The sequence below is a fragment of the Mirounga leonina genome, unplaced genomic scaffold (assembly GCF_011800145.1).
Source record: "Mirounga leonina isolate KUSES-001 unplaced genomic scaffold, KU_Mleo_1.0 Mir_115, whole genome shotgun sequence".
Taxonomy (NCBI): domain Eukaryota; kingdom Metazoa; phylum Chordata; class Mammalia; order Carnivora; family Phocidae; genus Mirounga; species Mirounga leonina.
In genome coordinates this window covers 66,737,162-66,755,717 of record NW_023270268.1, presented here as the reverse complement: position 1 = coordinate 66,755,717, position 18,556 = coordinate 66,737,162, and the positions used below count along the sequence as shown (strand labels likewise).

At 37.1% G+C, this 18,556-nt stretch overlaps 1 protein-coding gene across 1 annotated transcript in view; it reads right to left on the bottom strand.

Annotated features, from left to right (window-relative positions):
* Positions 1–18,556, bottom strand: part of NAALADL2 (N-acetylated alpha-linked acidic dipeptidase like 2) — a gene marked incomplete at its 5' end in the record, with an annotated part of 857,615 nt that overhangs the window by 327,264 nt on the left and 511,795 nt on the right. Inside the window, one exon of the mRNA XM_034988848.1 lies at positions 17,648–17,791. Within this exon, the coding sequence (XP_034844739.1) occupies positions 17,648–17,791 (144 nt within the window). The remainder of the gene's footprint in view (positions 1–17,647; positions 17,792–18,556) is intronic.

The window sequence follows — 18,556 nt, the reverse complement described above, 5'->3', positions numbered from 1 at the left end:
TCAAATATTTTTTTAAGTATCCAAATACAAGGTGTATGTTACTATTGATATCTAACTTAATTATGGACAGTAAGCAAGGTCTGTAAGCTATTGATTCTTTGATATTATGTGAGAATTGTTTTGTGACCCTGTTGTCTATTACATCCAATAAACAGAGAATATACATTTTAATAAAATGTTCCATAGAAAAACATGCATTCCCTATTACATGACTGCAGCATTTCATATGTATGTCCAGTAGATGAAGCTGGAAAACTGTGTGGTTATAACTTTATTAATTGTATAATATTTTCTCTATTATTGAGACATGTTAAAGTTTCCCATATGATTTGTCTTTATCAATGCCCTGGCAATACTATCAAATTTTTCTCTGCATATTTTTAGACTAGTTACTTTCATGCATTCAAGTTCGGAATTGCTATATCTTTCTGATTTCTATATAGAATATGTAGAACAATTATTCTTTGCATCTTCTCTATCCCAATTTTTTTTCCTAAACTCTTCCTCCCCACTTCCCCTCTGATATTAATAAAATTATTCTATCGTTCTTTTGCTTAGTATTTCTCCAATATATATTTTCCCTGCATTACATTTACTTTTGCCAGGCATCCCAGGGGCATCTCTGGCTCGGGGATAATTTTCATGCAAATTTCTTGGCTTGCAGTTTCGGTACTACAATAGTCGTGGAAATTCTGAGCTAGAGTTTTGGGTTTTTTTTTAAGATTTTATTTATTTATTTATTTGACAGAGAGAGACAAAGCGAGAGGGAACACAAGCAGGTGGCATGGGAGAGGGAGAAGCAGGCTTCCCGCCGAGCAGGGAGCCCGATGCGGGACTCGATCCCAGAACCCTGGGATCATGACCTGAGCCGAAGGCAGACGCTTAACGACTGAGCCACCCAGGAGCCCTGAGCCAGAGTTTTTGATTTCTAAATACAGATTTTTTTTTTCACCCAGAGTTCAGATAGAAGAAAGGTTTCCTCCACCAGTGGGTGAGTTCCTTTCTAGTCTTCCTACTACCCCCATAGTCCTGCATTTATATAGGAATGCTAGTTACAACTCCCTGCTCCCTATAGGCACATAACTATGTCTTCTGTCCTCATGTACTGCTATATTCCCACTGTAATTTACCAGAATCCATAACTTCCCACCACCAGGCAACCACCAGGTAAACTCTTTTGCTTATTTCTCTGATTTTTTGTTCCATCTTTATTTTTGCTTCTGGATATTTGACTTTCTTTTTTAATAGCTGCTTTTTAAAATGCTTTGTCTTCTATTTCATACAGTCCTCAACATTTGTATGGAAGCGTTTCAAATACTTTATCCTGACCTCTTTACATCTTAAAGATGTAAGGAGACCATCTTCCCCTATCGCTCCACTTTGTAACACCAAATCCCTGAAAACTGAGGCTGCCCGGGGAACTGTCAGAAGACACGAAGACTCCCATTATGCAAACCCAGAAAGATAAAAACTGGGGTCTGACTCCAGTTCTGCCCTCCTATAAGTCATAAGACAGTAGCTAATACTTTCAGAGCAACAAAAACTCCCAGACTAGAATAACTAGATATCTGGCTGTGAGGTCCACAACCACACAAAAGAAACATAAGGAACATATATCCTACCTAAAATAAATATATTGAAACATACAACACATGAATTTAAAAATAAGCATCATAATTAAACACAAGAAGAGAAGGGGATCCATTAGCAAAAAGAAACAACCGGAAAACATTTTAAAAAGAAAAAATAATAGGTAAGGAAATAGAATAATTAGAAGAAATATGACAACAGATAGGATTAATAGATAGAGATGGTAAGTAATAGATATAACTGACAACTGAATTTAAGAGCTATATCAGATGAGAAATTTTTCCAGCAACCACAGAAAACGATAAAGAGAGAAAATAGGAAAGTACAATTAAAATTCATGGTGGATAGAAATAGGATTTCTAGAAATGATACAAGAAGAAAAAGAAAAATAAATGGAAGAGAGAAAATATTTAAAGAAATAATATTTTTCCAGAAAAAGGGAAAAACACATCTATATATTTTATTTTATTTTTGTTTTGATTTGTTTTTGTTTTTGCTTTAAAGATTTTATTTGTTTATTTAACAGAGAGAGAGAGCACAAGCAGGGAGAGCGGCAGGCAGACAGAAGCAGGCTCCCTGCAGAGCAGAGATTTACAAATATGGAAAGAAAAAAAATTAGGTATTGATAAGTCCTTCTGGTTTTCTAGATAGATATAAAAATAAATAAAAATATAATCTGTATGTACACACATATATATTTATACATATTTATATTAAAATATATTTCCCTAGTTTTGTTTACTAAGTACTGAAAGAAGTAACACTCCAATAGCAATGAGCACATCTAGAATCCATGTCTCATTTTCTAGATACCATTCTTTACTCAAAGGAACTAGGACTCTTTGGAGAAATGGTTGATAACAGGGTTGGGGCCAGGAAGCACAAAATGATTTGGCATATCAAATTTTTGCTGTCTCAAAAACAAAGGAAATTTCCAAAGAATAACGAGAATATGCCAATAGACAGAACATAGGTTAAAGGTGATATTTTGGGCTGATCTGGGACAATTTGAGTATCAAAGAAAAAAAAAAGTAGTACTGAATTATAACCCATTGAATAAATTAAGGATATAAATGCTAATTATATATAATAAATTGATACTCTATGTATAAGTAAACACCCAAACAAATAGGAAAAAGAGAGCTCTTCTTTACAGTAGAGTGCCAACTAATAAAAGCAGAAGGAATGATGAATTTGGAATGTCACTGTTGACATCATCTTGGTAATGACTAATTGGGCATAAAGCATAAATAAACATTTAAACTAGTGGGTGGACATAAGAGGGGGTGGGAACAGGGTCTTCGCATGATTTCCAACGATTATTAATTGTAAAAGAAAAAAATTTAAAAATAGTAACCTCAAGGAGGAGCCCTCACAGATTTTTGATTACTTTAATTGAATTAGCAAGGTTAGCATTACCAGTAATGGGACAAGCTGATATCAGTAATAGGGAAAAAACAGTCTCACTCTGTAATATTGCTGTCAAAGATGCAGAGGCTGAAATTATTCATGGGAAAACATCAGTTAAACCCATACTGGGGAACATTCTGCTGATAGCAGGCATGTAAGCTTCAAAACTGATAAAGCAATGGAAGTCAAGCAGAGACTGAGACTATTCCAGGCTTAAGGAAATGGGACACTTGATAACTCACAACACGTGACCCTAGTTTAGATCCATTTGCTATTTAGGTCATTACTGAAACAACTGGCAAAATTCGAATGGGGCCTTTAGAGTGCATGGTAGTAACGTATCAATGTTTCATTCCTGGTTATGATGGTTGTGCTGTCTGTGTAGAGAAAATGTCACCGTTTGTGGGAGAATTCAGATGTGATGGCTCATCATGTCTATAGCTTGCTCTCAAGTAGTTGAGAAAAAAATATTCCTTGTACTATTCTTGAAACTTTTCTGTAAGTTTGCATTTATTTCAAAACTTTAAAAAAAATACATTTGAAATTAGAAAATCCTGGATAACATTTAGATGCCGTTTGTTATTTAAAGTCAATGCATGTATGTGTGTATGTATTGCTACTTTAAGATAACATTTCCAGCTCACATTTGCCAAATGTTTTCTGTCTTTCATGCTTCAAAGTTTGATGGCAGCTTTAAATTTGATGTGTGAAGTTCAAAAGATTTCAAGATGACAAAAATGTGTTCCACTCAGAGAACATTTGTATTCAAATAGGGTGAGGAGCGTCAGAGCTGAAACATAAAAGTAGTTGCCTCTCTCTAGTCCTTAACTTCATCACGTGCAGAGAAAAATACTACAGAAATTATTTTCCAGTGATAATTCTGTCTTGCACTTTTGTTGTTATTATGAAGACTTGACTAGTTGTCTCCTTCATCATAGTTAACAAGGCTTCATGTCCACCTGCACTGTGAGTAAGCATGACCCAATAGCTAGGAAAAATCCCAACCTTATTTAGAGAGATTTGAGGACTAAAAACTGCTGCTAACTCTTGAATCCTAATTCCAATAAATAGGCTTTTGTTGGTTTCTTAAACATAGTTCTTGCTTGGATTCCTAATTTTAATTGAGTATTTCTCTCATTCTGTGTACCTGACTCTCTTTTTAGCTACCTGACTCTAGAAAAGAACTTTTAGGATTAGGGCTATGATTTGTTTTCTTTATTTTTCAATTTCCCTGCACCCTAGGGACTGTAATCTACTCTAGAATCATACTTTTGATGATTGGGACTCTATAAACTGCTAGCATCTTTCCTAAATGACAACTGCTTCCCTAAATACCTGAGTATAAACTGCTTATGGATTCTATGTCATCACAGCTTATATAGCTTTCTGAATGCTCCATTTTTCCACATGACATCTTCCTATGGCCAAATGTTTTCTTCACCCAATATTATTGATTGGCATCATATGCTCTAGACCGAGGGTCTTATTCAAAATATTTATTAAAATATTTATCAACTGATACAGCATACATGCTGACCAATCAGAATGCACCGGCAGCAAGTAATTGGAGTGCCCACACCAGTGGATACAAACTGATATCATCAGACCTGCCCCAGATACTATGTTCTTCTTGTCATACTGCAATCTTCTCAGGAACTCCGTTTCAGTCTACCCTGCAGGGAACATCACATTACACAAGAGTTCTACACAAGCAAGGGGTGCCTGGGTGGCTCAATTGGTTAAGCTTCTGACTTTCGCTCAGGTCATGATCTCAGGGTCCTGGAATCGAGCCCTGTGTCTGGCTCCACATTCAGCAGGGAGTCTGCTTTTCCCTCTCCCTCTCTCTCTGCCTGTCCCCCCCACCTTCATGCATGCTCTCTCTCTCTCTCAAATAAATAAAATCCTTTTTATTAAAAAAAAGTAAAATTTTATTTTATTATGTTATGTTAGTCACCATACAATATATCATTGGTTTTTGATGTGGTGATCCACGATCCATTGTTTTCGTATAACACCCAATGCTCCGTGCAGTACGTGCCCTCCTTAATACCCATCACCCCCATCCCCCTCCCCTCTAAAACCCTCCGTTTGTTTCTCAGAGTCCATAGTCTCTCATAGTTCATCTCTCCCTCCGATTGCCCTCCTTCATTTTTCCCTTCCTTCTCCTAATGTCTTCCATGCTATTCCTTATGTTCCACAAAGAAGTGAAACCATATGATAATTGACTTTCTCTGCTTGATTTATTTCACTTGGCATAATCTCCTCCACTCCCAACCACATTGATGTAAAAGTTGGGTATTCATCCTTTCTGATGGCTGAGTAATATTCCATTGTATATATGGACCACATCTTCTTTATCCATTCATCTGTTGAAGGGCATCTTGGCTCTTTCCACAGTTTGGCTATTGCAGACATTGCTGCTATGAACACTGGGATGCAGATGGCCCTTCTTTTCACTACATCTGTGTCTTTGGGGTAAATACCCAGTAGTGCAATTGCTGGGTCATAGGGTAACTCTATTTTTAAATTTTTGAGGAACCTCCACACACTGTTTTCCAAAGTGGCTGTACCAACTTGCATTCCCACCAACAGTGTAAGAGGGTTCCCCTTTCTCCACAACCTCTCCAACATTTGTTGTTTCTTTCCCTGTCCATTTTGGCCATTCTAACTGGTGTAAGGTGGTATCTCACTGTGGTTTTTATTTGAATTTCCCTGATGGCTAATGATGATGAACATTTTTTCATGTGTCTATTAGCCATTTGTATGTCTTCTTTGGAAAAGTGTCTCTTCATGTCTTTTGCCCATTTTTTGACTTGATTATTTGTTTTTTGGGTGTTGAGTTTGAGAAGTTCTTTATAGATCTTGGATACCAGCCCTTTGTCTGTAGTGTCATTTACAAATATCTTCTCCCATTCTGTGGGTTACCTCTTTGTTTTGTTAACTGTTTCCTTTGCTGTGCAGAAGCTTTTTATCTTGATGAAGTCCCAAAAGTTCATTTTTGCTTTTGTTTCACTAGCCTTTGGAGATGTATCTTGAAAGAAGTTGCTGTGGCCGATGTCAAAGAGGTTACTGCCAATAAACTGAGCAACCTGAATGAAACGGATGCTCTCCTGGAAACCTATAAACTCCCAAGACTGAAACAGGAAGAAACTGACAACCTGAATAGGCCAATAACCAGTAACGAGATTGAAGCAGTGATCAAAAACCTCCCAAAAAACAAGAGTCCAGAGCCTGATGGATTTCCTGGGGGAATTCTACCAAACATTCAAAAAAGAAATAATACCTATTCTCCCAAAGCTGTTTCAAAAAATAGAAAAAGAAGGAAAACTTCCAGACTTATTCTACGAGGCCAGCATTACCTTAATCTCCAAACCAGGCAAAAACCCCATCAAAGGGGCTCCTGGGTGGCTCAGTCGGTCAAGCAGCTGCCTTCGGCTCAGGTCATGATCCCAGGGTCCTGGGATCAAGCCCCGCATCAGGCTCCCTGCTCAGCGGGAAGCCTGCTTCTCCCTCTCCCACTCCCCCGCTTGTGTTCCTGCTCTCACTAACTCTCTCTCTTTGTCAAATAAATAAATAAAATCTTAAAAAAAAAAAACATTAAAAGGAGAATTTCAGATTGATATCCCTAATGAATATGGATTCCAAAATCCTCAACAAAATCTTAGCTAATAGGATCCAACAATACATTAAAGGATCATCCACCACAACCAAGTGGGATTTAACTCTGGGATGCAAGGGTGGTTCAACATTCGCAAATTAATCAATGTGTCAGAACACATTAATAAGAAGAGAGGGAAAGAACCATATGGTCCTCTCAATTGATGCAGAAAAAGCATTTGACAAAACACAGCATCCTTTCCTGATTAAAACTCTTCAGAGTATAGGGATAGAGGGAACATTCCTCAAGTTCATAAAATCCATCTATGAAAAACCCACAGTGAATATCATCCTCAATGGGGAAAAGCCGAGAGCCTTTCCCTTAAGATCAGGAACACGTCAAGGATGCCCACTCTCACCACTATTGTTCAACATAGTACTAGAAGTCCTAGCAACAGCAATCAGACAACAAAAAGAAATAAAATGTATTCAAATTGGCGAGGAAGAAGTCAAACTCTCTTTTCGCAGATGACATGATACTTTATGTGGAAAACCCAAAAGACTCCACCCCCAAATTACTAGAACTCATACAGCAATTCAGTAATGTGGCAGGATACAAAATCAATGCACAGAAATCAGTTGCTTTCTTATACACTAACAGTGCAACTGTAGAAAGAGAAATTAGAGAAATGATTCCATTTACAATAGCACCAAAAACCATAAGATACCTCGGAATAAACCTAACCAAAGAGGTAAAGGATCTATAATCTAGGAACTATAGAACACTCATGAAAGAAATTGAAGAAGACACAAAAAGATGGAAAACATTCCATGGTTACGAATCAGAAGAATAAACATTGTTAAAATGTCTATGCTGCCCAGAGCAATCTATACCTTCAGTGCCATCCCAATCAAAATTCCAATGACATTTTTCAAAGTGCTGGAATAAACAATCCTAAAATTTGTATGGAATCAGAAAAGACCCTGAATCACCAAGGAAATGCTGAAAAAAGAAAAACAAAGCTGGGTGCATCACATTGCCCGATTTCAAGCTATATTACAAAGCAGTGATTACCAAGACAGTATGGTACTGGCACAAAAACAGACATATAGACCAATGGAACAGAATAGAGAGCCCAGATATGGACCCTCAACTCTATGGTCAAATAATCTTCGACAAAGCGGAAAAAACATGCAATGGAAAAGACAGTCTCTTCACTAAATGGTGCTGGGAAAATTGGACAGCCACATGCAGAAGAATGAAACTCGACTATTCTCTAACACCATTCACAAAGCTAAACTCAAAATGGATGAAAGACCTCAATGTGAGACAGGCATCCATCAAAATCTTAGAGGAGAACATAGGCACTAACCTCTTTGACATCAGCCAAAACAAGAGAGTTCTACACAAGAAGTTTACACAAGTTCTAGTCCTAGGACCCAACTAGGTCCAATGTCCCACCTCACCTGATATGATATGTCTTATCATATCCTGAATACTGACAATAACACCAGCTACCAAAAAAAAAAAAAAAGAAAAGAGTCTTTTAAAAATTTATCCACTAATTACAATAATGAGTTTTCTAATAGAAACCTTAAGAATTAATTTCAAGTTTATTGAAAATAAAAAGGACAGAGGAACTAGTTAAATAAAATCATGAGGAAGCATCCCACAAATCCAGAATGTAGGACATTCAGGACAATAGACTCGATCCTATAGATCTCAGTGTTAAGAGAAGAAAAAGAGGATGGTGCTAGATTAGAAGGGATGTAATTTGTAGGACTGGCTTGGATTTTGGTTTGTATAAACCCACTGTAAAAACTGGGATGACTGGTAAAACTCAATTTAGTTTGTGTATTAAATATGGTAAAGTTTACTATCATGAAAAAGTGGAGATACTTAATTAGATAAATGCATTCCAAAATAATATTATAGTATGATCTCCTTTTGGTAAAAAAAAAAAAAAAAACCCTCTAAATGTGTATATAAAAATCTAGAAGGATTTATATTAAGTATGGATAGTGATAATTACTGGGTGATAGGAATGTATTCTGGACTAAACCATTTCTCTTCAAAACCATATGTTGAAGCCCTAACCCCTATTTTAGCTGTATTTGGAGATAGGGCCTTTAAGGAGATAGGGTTAAAAGAGGTCTTAAGGGTGTGAATTTAATCTGATAGGACTGGTGTCTTTATAAAAAAAAAGAGAAAGAAACACCACAGGTTTCTTACTCTCTTTATGTGTGCACAGAGAAAAGTCCATGTGAGGGCACAGAGTAGGCAGCCATCTCCAAGCCAGCAAGAGAGCTCTTACTAGAAAGCAAATTTTCTGGCACCATGAGCTTGGAGCTCCCATTCTCCAGAACTGTGAGAAAAATCAATGTCTGTTGTTGAGGCCACCAGGCCTATGGTATCTTGTTATGGAAACCCAACATGACTCATACAGAATGTGTCAACTTGCTTCCCTGTTTTTGCTCATCTCTCTTTTCTAACTCTTAGTAAACATCAACTGCTTTTGCAATAATAGAAATTAAAGAGAAAAGTCAAATCTCCAAATCTGTGTTAGTGCTATAAAATTTTTGTTCTAAAAAAGTGAGACTAGTATAAAAATACTGAATGAAAACTGTTTGCTTGGTCATTTTCACCACTTCCTTTCTTAGTTTAACAGCTATCCCTGAGCCTACACACACACACACACACACACACACACACCCATGCATGTATGATGTATTCTTATGAACTTACATGCATTTTGGAAAAAATATTTGAAGTTTAATATTATTATTTTGAATTAGTAAAATTATGTAAATAGGAAGATGTTTTAAAAAATATGAATCCCGGAGCACCTGGGTGGCTCAGTTGGTTAAGTGACTGCCTTCGGCTCAGGTCATGATCCTGGAGTCCCGGGATCGAGTCCCGCATCGGGCTCCCAGCTCGGCAGGGAGCCTGCTTCTCCCTCTGACCCTATCCCCTCTCATGCTGTTTCTCTCTCTCTCTCTCTCTCTCAAATAAATAAATAAATAAAATCTTTTAAAAAATATATGAATCCCAGAAAAAAATAACTTTTATCTTCTTGTATCCCTTAGAAGAGTGAAAATTGATTAACAGATTTTCCACATCTTTCTATCAAATCATTCTACAAATGACAAATTATCAAATTCATCAGTAGACTAATCATCTGCAACACTAACTGGACTGCATATTTCCCACATTTCCATCCAGATCTATTTTTACCCTTCACCTAGTTCTGTGCCCCAAGAAGCTCTATAGAGAACATCTACCTGGTTCCTCTGTTCTTGGCTTCAGGTTGGGTTTAGCCAATAGAAGATATCAACAAGTGATCAGCAGGCTGAGTAAGAGAAAGATTAGAGCATTTGTATTCCATCACCCTCCCTGGCGGGTCACTTGCTGTCAGTGACTGCATTCCTCAACTGAAAGCCAAGGCTCCTAGCAAACCGCCCTCTCCCACCTCTTAAGGACTTGCCAGTTTCTGTCACTCCTCTCCCTTCTTGAACGTTTAGTTTTATAGATAGTAACAATTACTAGCCTTGGGGTGGTTCACCATCCTTTTTCTTTTCTTTTCTTCTTCTTTTTTTAAGATTTATTTATTTTACAGAAAGACAGAAGACAGAGGGTGGACAGAGGGAGAGGGAGAGGGAGAGGGAGAGAGAGAATCTCAAGCAGACTCCCTACCGAGCGTGGAGCTCAATAGGCAGGGCTTGATCTCACAACCCTGAGATCATGACCTGAGCCAAAATCAAGAGTTGGCCACTTAACTGACTGAAACACCCAGGTACCCCTCACCATCACTTTTCCATTTTCCTTTACCTATCCACACTTATGCATAGGCCCTTGGCCAAACTCCCTTGAATTGCACATTTTTAGTGTGGTTGTCATTGATTTCCTGATGGCAACCTGATTTATATGTTGACCAACTTAGGTATATTTACTGAGTCATCTATATGTGTTGCCAGGAAATGAATAGATGGTGAGGAGGAGAATTTCTTTTATAGTAATAGGGCAGGCTAGGATGTTCAGACCAACTTTCCCACTGAAAGTAATTTACAATGCTGAATAAAATACAAAATGAATCTTGTTAACAGCACCTAAGAACTAGAGGGTAAGGAATTACTAGGTCAAAATTTAAGTTGTGAGAGGAACACAGATAAGTAACACAATAAAGCTGCTTTCAATTTGAGGGAATTTACTGAACCTGGAGAATCTTTTAATCTTGATGGCCTTATGAGATGCAAAGTTTAGAAGAAAAAGCCCTGGGCCTGCCCAAGTTGGAGAGAAGGGAGTTCCAAAAAGAGATTCTTCCTCATAAAGTAGAATCCTAAATGACTCCCCACTCCCATCCAAGAGATAGCAAAGAAAATTGTCTGGCATGGAACAAAGCAGGAAAAAGGATCTTTAAAAAGCTATAATTCTAGGGTAGCTCTAAAAGAATATAGAAAGTATTTATAACTTCTAAAGTAGTAAAGGGAAAAATATAATGACAAAATAATCTAAATCTAATGAGAGAAATAAGACAAAAGGAAAACATGTGGTACAAGGAAGGAACACAAATTCAGATAAAAATATATAAGCATAAGTACATTAATAATCACATTAAATGTAATGAACTAGAGGTTTCAGCTAAAAGATAATCAGATTGTATTTAAAATACAAATTAGCTGTTGGGTGCCTGGCTGGCTCATTTGGTAAAGCATGTGACTCTTGATCTCAGGGTCATGAGTTAAGTAGAATTTAAAAAATACAAACTAGTTGTTATGAAGAAGAGATGCTAAAAGAGAAATATACAGAAAGTTGGATAGTAAAAAAAAAAAAAGATACAGCATAAAGACACTGACTATAAAAGAAGAAAAAGCCAGTGAGGCTAAATTAATGTCAAGCCAAATCAAATTCAAGACAAGCATTAAAAATATAAAGAAGATCACTTCATCTGATAAGTGTTTCAACTGACCAGGAAGGTATGATGTATTTGAATTTATAAACATCTAAGAAGTGACCTTAAAATATATGAATCAAAAACTGACAGAACTACAAGATCAAATAGACAAATCTATACACATAGAAGATTTTAACAAAAATAATAAGATGTAACTATTTGAATAACCTGACTAAGGTACCTAGTTTAAGTGGGCATAGAACTCTATACCTGACAACCACACAGCACACACTCTTTCCAAATACTCATAGAACACTGGGCAATACACTCCGGAAAACAGTATGGAGGTTCCTCAAAAAGTTGAAAATAGAGCTACCATACGATCCAGCAATTGCACTACTGGGTATTTATCCCAAAGATACAAATGTAGAGATCCAAAGGGGTACGTGCACCCTGATGTTTATAGCCAAACTGCGGAAAGAGCCAAGATGTCCATTGACAGACAAATGGATAAAGAAGATGTGGTATATATATACAATGGAATATTATGCAGCCATCAAAAGGAATGAGATCTTGCCATTTGCAATGACGTGGATGGAACTGGAGGGTGTCATGCTCAGCGAAATAAGTCAATCAGAGAAAGACATGTATCATATGACCTCACTGATATGAGGAATTCTTAATCTCAGGAAACAAACTGAGGTTTGCTGGAGTGGTGGGGGTGGGAGGGATGGGGTGGCTGGGTGATAGACATTGGGGAGGGTATGTGCTATGGTGAGCACTGTGAATTGTGCAAGACTTTTGAATCACAGATCTGTATCTCTGAAACAAATAATACATTATATGTTAAAAAAAAGAAGAAGAAGATAGCAGGAGGGGAAGAATGAAGGGGGGGAAATTGGAGGGGTAGACGAACCATGAGAGACGATGGACTCTGAAAAACAAACTGAGGGTTCTAGAGGGGAGGGGGTGGGAGGATGGGTTAGCCTGGTGATGGGTATTAAAGAGGGCACGTTCTGCATGGAGCACTGGGTGTTATACGAAAACAATGAATCATGGAACACTACATCAAAAACTAATGATGTAATGTATGGTGATTAACATAACATTATAATAAAAAAGAAAAAATAAGAAAAAAAAAAGAACCCTGGGCAATAAAGGAAACCTCGAAACACCACATAGAAATAAAGCTAAAATAACACATTCTAATGAAAACTGAAGGGGCACCTGGGTGGCTCAGTTGGTTGAGCATCTGCCTTTGGCTCAGGTCATGATCTCAGGGTCCTGGGATCGAGCCCTGAGTCAGGCTCTCTGCTCAACAGGGAGTCTGCTTCTCTCTCTCCCTCTCTTCTCTCTCTCTCTTTCTCTCTCTCTAATAAATAATTAAAATCTTTAAAAACAATTGAAGTTGCTTATACTGTAGCTCAAAAGAATATCATATTCTTCCAAGTAGCATAGAAGTGCCTAAAGCATGGCAGAGTGAGTCAGGAGATGCTACTTCCAACTTGAGGAACATGGCATTTGCATGGAGCTTTAAAGGACTGAGGCTTTTCAACTTAGAGACACAAACTTGAAGACTTGTTTGGATAATACTAAATAGAATGATATGGAGAAATACTGGGTATATGAAGGAAATAGAAGGATGTACCACCAGAAAGGCACTGAGGAATCAGCCCATTGCAAAAAGTGGATCATCAAACTATAAAGACAGGGTATGCTCTAACAGAGTTTATCACATACATAAACTACAAAGTTTAGTTGAAGCTTCTGTAATTTGAAAGAAGCGACAGGTACTTGAGAAATGATGTGACAAGAATACAGGAAACTATAAAAATTGCTGAGAAACATTAGAAATTGGAAAACATTTGTTAAAGTAATTCTGCCTAAGAGTATATATCTCAGGTTGTCTTTACATCTTTTAACAAACAAACACAACTCTAGACTGAATCTAAGTTGAATCATTTCTGAAAATCAAAACTGTCAAGACAGAAAGCTGGAAACGTGAGAAGTTCTGGGTGAATGACAGATCTGTGTCACCCTTGGTAAACCCAACCTGCACTCCCCAGGAAACAGAGAATTGACTGTACTTTCTGCGGACTTTGGACAATAGGTTTCCCACCTATGTTCACTCTGTTTAAGACCCTTGATGAGTAGTCCTTCAAAGTCATTTCTGAAGCTTTTTTTCCTTTTGTCCGAGGACTTCAGACTGGCAGCTCATGAAGGCTGATCTTTAGTTCTACGGATGACTGTTATCAGCTTCCAGCTCAGACTCCTAGGTTCACTATGCAACTGGCTGCTTGAAGAGCCATAAAATTGCTATTGCACAGTTTAGTGACTCCTAACATTTGTCATGACACTGATTGTAAGAGTATTCTAGCTCACTGAATTTTTGTAATAAAAAGTGGCCACTGTATCTATACGCATACTATATAGAAGTTGTCTAGACAAACTGAAATTTTCACATGTTCTTCTGGATATTTTCCTCCGCATTTGTGGCTGGAGGTTATTTAAGCCTACCCTTCCCTAAAACAAGTTTGCAATTCTCTTCTATTTTCTTTTCAGGCCTTCTGAGGAATTCTCTTTCCCAGGGCCCAAAAAGGGCCATATCATATCATTTCCACACCGTTCTATTATCTACTTGATGTATCTATGGAGACACTTTTTAAACAGAACATAACGTACTCCTGGATCTTCTCACGTGTAGCAACGTTAAGGCTACTCTGAACAGGTTGATTAATTTCATATGTAACAAAAAATAATGCTGAATTCAACTGCACTAATAACATTTCTTGTTAATGAATATTTCCTGAAAAGCTAAAATTTACTATTTGCCAATAAATTTTAGTTTAACCTCAACTTTTAGACAGTATGTTTAATATATCTTTTTAAATTTCTACTCAAGAAATGATAATAATGAATACTTATAAGTAGCTGTTAACAAATTAGAAATATAAATCTTCAAAATACATATGAAATATGTAAAGCTATAACTGACCTCACTGTATTATTCTAATTAAAGTAATTTTTATCAAAGAATATATAAAATTGTGAAAAGGGAAATTATATATATATAATATATATAACATATATTATATATATATGTATTTCTCCATTTGAAGAGATGATCCAAATTTACTTATGTAAAAACTTGTCATCACTGACAACATTTTTATGTAACACAGAAATAGCCATTTTTCTATTCATCAAAAGTGATTCATCAAACATATTAAAATGTTTCTTTTAACTTGATTCATTTATATTTTTTGCCTTAAATTAAGTTAATGGATTTTAAACTTCCTCCTCTCCTTTTTCCACTATATTCATGGTTTTTAACCACAAACTCAGACTGATAACCGAAAATTCAAGTTCCCATGCTTTGGTTGATTCTTAAGGACAAAGACTGATAACATATTAGATCAACAGGTAAGGCCTATAAAAAGTAAGACAAGACCGTAGAAAATAAAATACAGTCAATATGCAATTATCTAATCAACCCATCTGTATATATATTGCAAGACCTTTTTTTCCTGCTTATTTTTCTATTCCTCAAACAATTCTTAGTTGTCTCAGGACTTTCCATATAAATACCCTGCTCTCCACTTCATTTTGCTGAACCTCTTTCATGAATGCAGATATTAAATACCTTTGTTTAGTTTAAGTTTTATGGTCTGTTTCAGTTAGGCCCAACATAGATTGACTGAAAAAAAGGGGGGGGGGTGTTGACTCATATACATGGCCAGTTCAGTAGATTTGGCTTCAGATAAAGCTTTAGGGCTCAAATGATGTGGAGAAGATTTTCTCTCTCTTTCCCACCCCCACCCATTATTCACTTGTACCTTCCTTGTGTTGGTCCATTTTCAGGTGGGCTATACTCTCAAGGTCCCAAAAAAGTTACCAAGAGGTCCCGGGGCTACAGTCTTTTTTTGTTCAGCTATAGTGTTAAAGTGAGTCATTGCTCAAATAAATTCCAGAAACTGAGTTGTGGTCCTGTTTGGCCAAGATCATCCTTCAAGCAACCATTATAATATGGTTGATGTGATATGCCAATAGACTTGAGCTAAGAAGGATCTATTTCTGGAGCTTGGGGTGTGGCCAAACATATTCATACTATATTGCTGGAAAATGTTGGCAACAGTTCAAAGAGGGGGAGGGGCAAATGGATGCTAAGAAAGCAAATATGATAGGCGAATTCCACTATGCTCTTGTCTGGATTGTGGAGAATTTGGATTTGTTATATACAAAGGATTAAATGGGTACAATAAATAATTAGTTGATTTGTACATGCATTTTTTTTTTAAAGATTTTATTTATTTATTTGACAGAGAGAGACACAGCGAGAGAGGGAACACAAGCAGGGGGAGTGGGAGAGGGAGAAGCAGGCTTCCCGCGGAGCAGGGAGCCCGACGCGGGGCTCGATCCCAGGACCTGGGATCATGACCTGAGCCGAAGGCAGACGCTTAATGACTGAGCCACCCAGGCGTCCCTGTACATGCATTTTTAATGTACTCCTGCCTAACTTCTCTGTGAAGATTTTCCTATACTGAGGCTCAAGTCAAAGAAAATTCCACAATCAGATATAATTGTAATATGCTTCAAATTAATTTTTTATTCTATAAACTATAAGCATTGCTCTTATTGCCCCAAAATATAGCACTTCATTCTGTATCCTTTCCATGTCCCAGCCTGATATATATCACAATGAGCAAATAATGTGTTCATGTGTTTATGAGAAAACATAAAAGTTAATTAATTATCGTGGCTGTATCATAAGTATTATTATCCAAAACACTGTGGGTAGAAGCTTGTTACCCTACATTTAAGACTAGTTTAAATTTAACAACTTACAACTCACTCAGACTGCTCCATCACTATTTGGTAAATCTAAATGTACTTAAAAAGATGATGAAAGGAGTACCCCTTATTTCATTATAACATGAAATATCTACATCTACAAATTTTTCTAAAAACAATAATAGCTACTATATCCATGAGGAAAACTTGATATGGCATAATTCCTTACAAAAGCAGACCTATCCTGTTGCTTTTTTAACAGTGTTTTCCTTAGAACTAAAGTATTATCATACTGTTTTTACATATTTTAACAAATAGAGCCCACAATCAATTTGTAGGGCTCAGAATAAAAGACAATAAAAAATGAAAAAACAAAACAAAACAAAACAAAAAGATCCTCAAAGACTTCTTCCTTCCTGCTTTGAGGACCTAGACTTATCAGTGTTTTCTATATTTCCTACCCGCTCAATCAATAATCAGTTTAGGAGGCACTCAAATGACGGGGCTTTGAAAAGTGTATGCGTGTCTCTAACAGAGGGCAATCCTGTATGTATTCAGGTTTGGGGTTTCTTTTTAGGTGTCTTCAAAACATTTTTTTTTTTTTTTAATGCTTTTGTTGTCAAGAGAAAAGCAGATGAGATAAAACATGGGTCGTTGAGCCCCCAGGTCTGGACACAGAAACAAGTCCTCACGTTGAATTTTACAATGACTAGATACAAATTTAACAATATGTAAAGAGAGTCTCTTCTTTAGAACTCTAATGCTGAGGCTGGAGGCAGAAATAATATGCAGCCCGCGGCTCGCACCCCACCACAGGTAGCTTAACTACTTCAGTTTTATACAGTGTGTTCCAACAAGGCCTGACAAACTGCACTGAGGTGCAAGAAGCATCTCTCAGGCGATGATGCGTAAAGACACAGGGATTTTTTAAGTCAATCGCAGGAATTAGGCTTTAATGCTTTCTACTAAAAGACTTCATACCCCAGATAGCTGACTGCTATTCACTGAATCTTGGCAGCCCACAAGACTGCTGAAGCTGAAACGAGGAAGTTATGTTAAGCAGATTTTCGTGAATGTACAAAATGCTTTATTTGTAAAGCTGCTTTTCTTTGTTGCAGTTTAAAATGCTTTTTGCTTCCCCCCTCTTTTTTTTGATCTCTCAGTTTGATCAACTCTCAGTCTTTATCAAAATTACTTTCCAGAAATGTCCCTTAAAGAGCCACAGGAGAGAAATAAATGCTCACCTCATCAAAAAATACACTTTTTTTTTTTTAAGGAATAATTCAAAACGTCAATTTAAGAGATTACAAATGATCATGGTCCTTACAAAAACTACACAATACACAGAAAGACATGAAATACTTTACCATTATCTGGAAGTTCTAGAGGGCTACAGACACCATTTTTGGTTCTGCTGTTTGGTGAAGAGATCAGTTTCTCAGCGAGAGATGCCGAGATGGGCTGAACTAGCAGAGACGTGAGGTTTGATCGGTTTTGCCTAAAGCTTCCATCTGGATCAGAAAGAGAAGGGAACAGAATCCTTAGCAAACAAAAATTAAAAACACTTGGAGACATTTTTTGTAATGAGTATTTAAAATATGAACCATATGTTTATCTTAGTTCATTTGTTTATACCTTAGTTATACTCTACTTATTAAAGATGATTTGAGGTACTTCAGTCCAAATACTATTATGTATCCTAGTTAATAATGGCAGATTATACACATGCATCTACCTCCATTCTCCCATAGAACTCCACTGAAATGACGATAAAGGAATAAAAAAGCATAAATCCACAGGGGCTGACCAAAGAGAAGGGACAGTAGCAATAAGATTTTAAAAGCTAGAAAGCAGATGCGTAAGTATCAACTGATGTAACAGACCCAAGGAGACCAAAACCTAAGCCAGCAGAGGGTAAGCTGAGAAGCAATGCAGTTTGTACCACAGAACCCAGAAAGGCCTAAGAATTGGCCACAGCGCCTACCTATTAAAACATGGGTAAAGGAGGGCGCCTGGGTGGCTCAGTCAGTCAAGTGGCTGCCTTCAGCTTAGGTCATGATCCCAGGGTCCTGGGATCAAGTCCCACATTGGGCTCCCTGCTCAGCGGGGAGTCTGCTTTTCCCTCTCCCACTACCCCCTGCTCATGATCTCTCTCTCTCTCTGTCTCAAATGAATAAATAAAACCTTTAAAAAAAACCATATGAATAAAGGAGGGGGGAAACAGGAGAATTTGATGAAATTCTAATTGTGAAGGTATCTCTCCTCCTGAAGTGGTC